The following is a 5,992-nucleotide window of genomic DNA, read 5'->3' as shown; positions in this document are numbered from 1 at the left end:
CGATTTTCGATAAACTTAGCTCAATGAGAACAAGTTGAAGACTTGTGTGTCTTTTGAGCGGTGGCTAGGCCCCTCCAACCAAAACGTAGAACTATGAGAACAGACTGAACTTGGATAAACAAGAGGTATCGTAGCTCCTCGGACACTTCACATTCAGTACATTGTCCTGTTTCGAAGAACGAAGACTTTCCGAGTAATTTGATTGCGTTGTTTATTTATGTTTAGTTTTTGTAGCTGCAGAAGAATTACCATCTTCTTTCTTGTTATGTTTATTTGGTCTGTTGCGTAGTTTTCATTTCTCTAGCTTGCTCTTGTTTACTTAACCTATAGTCGTTTTGCTTTGCATTCTTCTATGTTTAGCTATCTACCATGCTAGTAGTCTTCATCACGGTTGGTTAGTAGTTTTGTTTTAGGGCCTCTTTGATTCGTAGGATTAAAGAAAATGAGAATAGGAAAAATATAGGATTTGCTTGATTGCATCATAGGAGAAACAAAAGATTCTTTTAACGAAGTTTGAATGGGTGGTAGAAATCCTATGATTCTCAGTACAAGGAATTCTTAGGAAAAATTACTATGGACCTAAATCCTATGAATCAAGCAACCGACATAGAAAAATTATTAAGATGCTAATCCTTCTAAGTTGCTACGAAACCCTCTGAATCAAAGGAGCCCTTATTCTTGTTCTACGAAGAAGTAATTGTTTTTGAAGAATTTGATGAAATCTCTCATTCAACCCTGTCTGGTCGATTACTTTGATCCTACGGTCATCCAAGTAGAACATGTGAAAATATTATGTGTTACAGAGGCATGTTGATCTGTAAAAGAAAACGTCGCTTCTGATGACCCATATCTGTATTTGTTACATATATACAGTGCTTCCCTAGAAGTACTTCTCTTTGAATGAGTCTATTTGTGGGTATCTGTCCTTGAACAGAGGGGTGCCTTCCTTCGGTTTGGACCAAGGGTACTTCATGGTTTTATCCCTTGGGAACTTTCTGAAGTTGACAAACGGTGCCCAGAGCATCAAACTGCAGGTGGGATATGGATACTGAATTCAGCTGATGAAGTGATGATACTATTCAGACTAGAAGAAGAGTACATAACTATCTACTGATATTTGGCCGTTCACCTACGAATATTTCGAGAGACCTACGATAAAATTTGAACATGTTTGTTTGTCTGTAGGCAGCAGCTAGCTGTTGAAAGGCAGTGACTCACCCGGGGAAGAAGAGGTACGTGAACATGAACTGCAGATACGTCTCGATGAACTTGCGCTTGAACCACCTCAGCCTCATCCAGTTCATGATAATCGGCTGCAGGCACGCCACACCGCCGGAACACAATCAGTTAACCACCCATTCCCCAAATCGGGTCAGAACTCAGAACAAGTAGCTAGGCTCACGTACGGGAGCAACGAAGAGGTAGAAGAAGGCGATCGCGGCCACCGGCGGCAGGATCCCCAGGATGTCGATGTCCTCCTCCCCGCTCACCGTCGCCAGAGCAGCCGGGGCTTGCACCTGCACATATGGACACAAAGCACAGACGAATTTGATTGATATCCATGAATGTGAACTGCCACACGAATCTTAATGGTGTCCATACCGCTGCCCAGATGGCGCCGCACTGCAACACGGAGGCCAGCTTCTGCAGCTGCGAGCTCTGGGCGGTAGGGAAAGGCTACGCAAGCAAGAAAGAAGATGGATCAGATGCCGCAACTCGCAATTACACATGCGTGAAGATGTGGTTAATTGAAACCTTGTCATGGAGACGGCAGAGGATCCTGGACTTGGAGATCGCCGGCTGTTGAAGAGACCAGGGGCACGACGCCTGCCGCCTGGCTAGGAGCAGAGCGGGTGGCAGCGAGGACGCGACGGGGAGGAAGCGCCATGAGGCGGTGATCTCCATTGATGGCAGGCAGAGGCTTTGGGCGGCAAGTGGCCGTGGCGCCTTATCTGGATGGCCAGGCGGGGGTGGCTATGAACCGGCGTCCAACTGTCTGGTAGTGAAGGATTTGGCGTGCCTGCACCGTTGGATGGAGATCAAGTGGATGGCACTCGGTGATGGATGCCTCGTTCGTCCATTTTACTTTGGAGGAGGATCAAAGCAACACCGGGACAATCTTTCGAATTTGTGTCCTGTTGTCCTTCTATTAAGGGCAGCCCTATGCGCTGGCGCGCACGCCGAAACGGTCGCGCGCGGACCGTACGATTCATCAATCCCGCGCGTCCGCACCGTTGGATCTACATGCAACATTTGTTTTCGATGCAGCAAAAATCCGACACGATGCAGTAATTTTTTTAACAGTTGTAACAAAAAACAAAAAATATAGTAAACAAAAACATCTACGTGATCGTAACAAAAAAACGAAGCTGATGTTGCGTGGTAACAAGTCAAACGCCGGTTGTAACAAATATCTACGTGAACGTGTATGCAACTTTTTAGTGAACGGTTGTAGCAAAAAATGATGCCGGTTGTAGCAAAAATTAACACGGTTGTAGCAAAAGTAAAAAACATCGATTGTAACGAAAAATCCGACGAACTGGAGTTGCAGCCAAATGTATATGCAGTTTTTTTACTGAACAAATGTAGCAAATAAAAACGATTGTAGCAAATATGACGCTGGTTGCAACATTTTAGACATAAAAATGTTGCATGCCCAGTCAGCGCTCAGCGCGCGAGCCGCATTGGGCCGGCGCACCGGCCAGAAACAATTCCCTTTTATTAAGGGCCCTTCTTTAATGGCTATTGTTTAACTCAATAACTTTCACGGCGTGGCTAATCCTCTCAGTCGATTGAGATTTTGCAAGTCTCAATCGATTTTATAACATTACTGTTAAGTCGCGTTTAGGAACAAAACCATTAATTAAAGACTATTTCTTTTAAAAATTACTTCCATCTTTTATAGGTTGTGACAAATGGCGTTATGTATGTCTGTTACTTGTCGTAACATGTGAAATCTTTTGCAAGCCAAGCTGTGGTTGAATGGTTAGAGGACAGTGGTATTCCCAGCTCACTAGGATTCAAGTCGTGGTGCTTGCATTATTTCTAAATTTATTTCAGTATTTCTGGCGATATTCTTTCAGTGGAAGGAGACGTTCCCCTCGGCGATGAGGCGCCTACGGCGACTTCCTAAATCTCAAGATGAAATACCAGGCCAGTCTCTCGAAGGTGATCATAGGGATAGGGTGTGCGTGTCTACGTTCATAGGAGTGAGTGCATGCGCGTGTATATGAGCGCTTGCATCTGTACCGTGTTAAAAAAATCTGCGAGATTTTCTTTTTTCGTAGATCCGTTATTTTCAAATGTTTTATCACTTAAAACGTGCATCCAAATCTCGAACCATTTTACTAGTGGATTCATTGCGTCGAGATCTAGATCTTCAAAACTAGATTCAATGTTGATAGGTTTTGACGAAAAAAAGTTCACGAAAAAAACCAGACGAAAAAACGTGCCGCTCACATAAGAAAAAAACTTATTTTTTCTCATTTCTGAGAAGCACGATCATACCTCTAGCGGAAGTAAATATGTCCCTTTCACAGAAGCAAAACCGTGCCTCTCGCGGAATCAAATATGTGCCTCTTGCAAAAGCAAAATAAACAGAAAACACGTTTTTTTTATTTCTGAGAGGCACAAACGAAAGCAAATTCGTGCCTCTCGCGGAAGAAAAGCGTGCTTCTCGTGAACGAAAACAAAAATAAAAAACGCGTTACCTCCCGCGAAAGCAAATCCTTGCCTCTTGAGGAAGCAAAACCGTGTCTTTCATGAAAAACACACGTTTTTCCGTTTCTGAAAAACACGGCCGTGCCTCTCGCGAAACTAAATCCGTGCCTTTTACAAAAGCAAAACCGTATCTCTTATGAAAGAAAAAAAGAAAACACATGTCTCCTTTTTCCGTTTTCGACAGGCAAGATAGAAGAGGACTTCTTTTACGTAAAAAAGTTGATTTTTTTTGTTCAAAAGCTAAGAAAGACCGGTAAAAAACAGAAACACCGACAAAGCCAAAAACGCCTGCGAAATAATAAAATAAAAAATAGAATCTGAAAGAAACGCTCAAAACGTGACATATGACGACGGTGGAAAATGCATCAAGTGACGGCGCCCCGGATTGATCGCTGAAGGCTCCCAAGAAAAACGCTAGCCAACAAGTTACTCCCTTTTATGAAGGGTTTAAGCGTTCAGGTTGCATGAGCTTGGGCTTTTTTATTTGTTCGGTGTTGTTTTTGTTTGTTGTATGGGCTTTAGCTAGTCATTGGGCCTCACAGTTTTGTATTCCCTCTGTAAACTAATTAAAAGCTTTTAGATTATTAAAGTAGTGTTTTAAATACTTTTATATTAGTTTATGAAGGAAGTATTATTTTCTGCATTTTGTTGTTGTGGGTTTAACCAGTCACCGATCCGGTTGTTGCGGCCTTTTCAGTTTTTCTTTAAATGTATATCAACATTGCATTTCTTTTATTTCTCTAGTTTTTTTTTCAGGAATTTTAGTTTTTTCTTTCTCTTTTCCCATTTTATTTCATTTTTAGGTTACATTTGTATTCCTTTTTTCTTCTCATGTTCATTTTCTAAGTGATGTTTGTTAAACTGATTATGAATTTGAAATTATATGTTTCTATATAGGGTGTGAATAGTTTTAAAATCATTAAATTAAAACACATATATTTTTAATGTAATTTTTTATTACACAAACATTTTTTAATATAACTCATGTGCAACTATAGTTGCACACATGCCCCATTGCAGGTACTTGTCTTTGCGCAATTTTGAAAACCCGGTACATGACGATGTTGCATGTCTACTACTAGACACATGATTGCATGTGTCATGTCTCAATTGTAGTTGCATGTCTATTACACCACTACAAACCTATGGTGTATTTGACATGGAGGGTGTATGTGAATGTATGCCACTAGGCACATAACTATAAGTGTATTCCGTCGATTGCAACCATGTGGTGTTCCGTTGCATGTCCTGATTAGGTATGCAACTATAAGTGTTGTCCCTGAGTGTGTAACTGTGTTTTCAACGCAACTACAACTCTGTGGTGTTTTGATGGGCAGAGGAGGGACAGTTGCATGTCAAACATTATACATGCAAATGCGAGTGTCATGTCCGACTGCAATTTTGTAATGCTATGTTGAGGCAGAAGGGTAGTTGTGTGTGTGCCACTAGGCGCGTAACTGCAAGTGTCATCCTCGACCGCAACTCTATGTCTTCCATGTAGCTATAACTTGATGGTGTTTTATCTACTTTTTTACTATTCTTTTTATTTCCTTCTAAGTGCTCTTTTAATGCTTTGTGTGTGTGTGTGTGTGTCCATTTTTGTGACATTGTATTTCCATTTTTTTACTTTTCATGCTCTTTTCAAACCATTTTCTTACTAATGGAACGACTATTTCTTTTTTTATTTCTTTATTAAACAAATTTTATTTTATTTTAATTTGAAAATAGTGTTGTCTAGTTACACAATCGCCCTGACAACAACTGCATGTCTTAAACACGACTGCAAGTTAGTGATAGTACGTTTGGGAAGAGGCGATTGCATGTATACCACTTGGCAAAGAACAAAAAGTGTCATGTCCCAACTACAACTACATGTCTGCAACAGAGTTGTAATTCTACAATGTTTCATAGGGGGGACGTGAGGGAGGGGGGTAGTTGCAGTTCTGCGACTAGGCGCGACATCAAATGTCGCACCCAAATGCAACTAGGGCGGAAGGGAGGGAGGGTGTATGTGAATGTATGCCACTAGGCAAATAACTATAAGTGTTTTCCGTCGATTGCAACCATGTGGTGTTCCGTTGCATGTCCTGATTAGGTATGCAACTATAAGTGTTGTCCCTGAGTGCAACTGCGTTTTCAACGCAACTACAACTCTGTAGTGTTTTGAGGGGCAGAGGAGGGACAGTTGCATGTCAAACATTGTACATGCAAATGCGAGTGTCATGTCCGACTGCAATTTTGTGATGCTATGTTGAGGCAGAAGGGTAGTTGC

The 5,992-nt window shown here is 41.6% G+C and overlaps 1 protein-coding gene across 1 annotated transcript; it reads right to left on the bottom strand.

Annotated features, from left to right (window-relative positions):
* Window positions 1-810: 810 nt before the first annotated feature.
* Window positions 811-1,965, bottom strand: LOC123395574 (NAD(P)H-quinone oxidoreductase subunit L, chloroplastic). Its single transcript, XM_045090587.1, has 5 exons — window positions 1,756-1,965; window positions 1,603-1,677; window positions 1,407-1,517; window positions 1,219-1,313; window positions 811-1,028 (listed from the first exon to the last, which is right to left on the bottom strand). Exons 1-5 carry the CDS (start codon window positions 1,903-1,905, stop codon window positions 881-883), a joined length of 579 nt encoding a protein of 192 aa, XP_044946522.1. The 5' UTR covers window positions 1,906-1,965; the 3' UTR covers window positions 811-880.
* Window positions 1,966-5,992: the final 4,027 nt, after the last annotated feature.

Source organism: Hordeum vulgare, chromosome 5H (assembly GCF_904849725.1).
Source record: "Hordeum vulgare subsp. vulgare chromosome 5H, MorexV3_pseudomolecules_assembly, whole genome shotgun sequence".
Lineage (NCBI taxonomy): Eukaryota > Viridiplantae > Streptophyta > Magnoliopsida > Poales > Poaceae > Hordeum > Hordeum vulgare.
The sequence above is the reverse complement of the archived record's forward strand: the minus strand, read 5'-3'. Positions and strand labels throughout refer to the sequence as shown.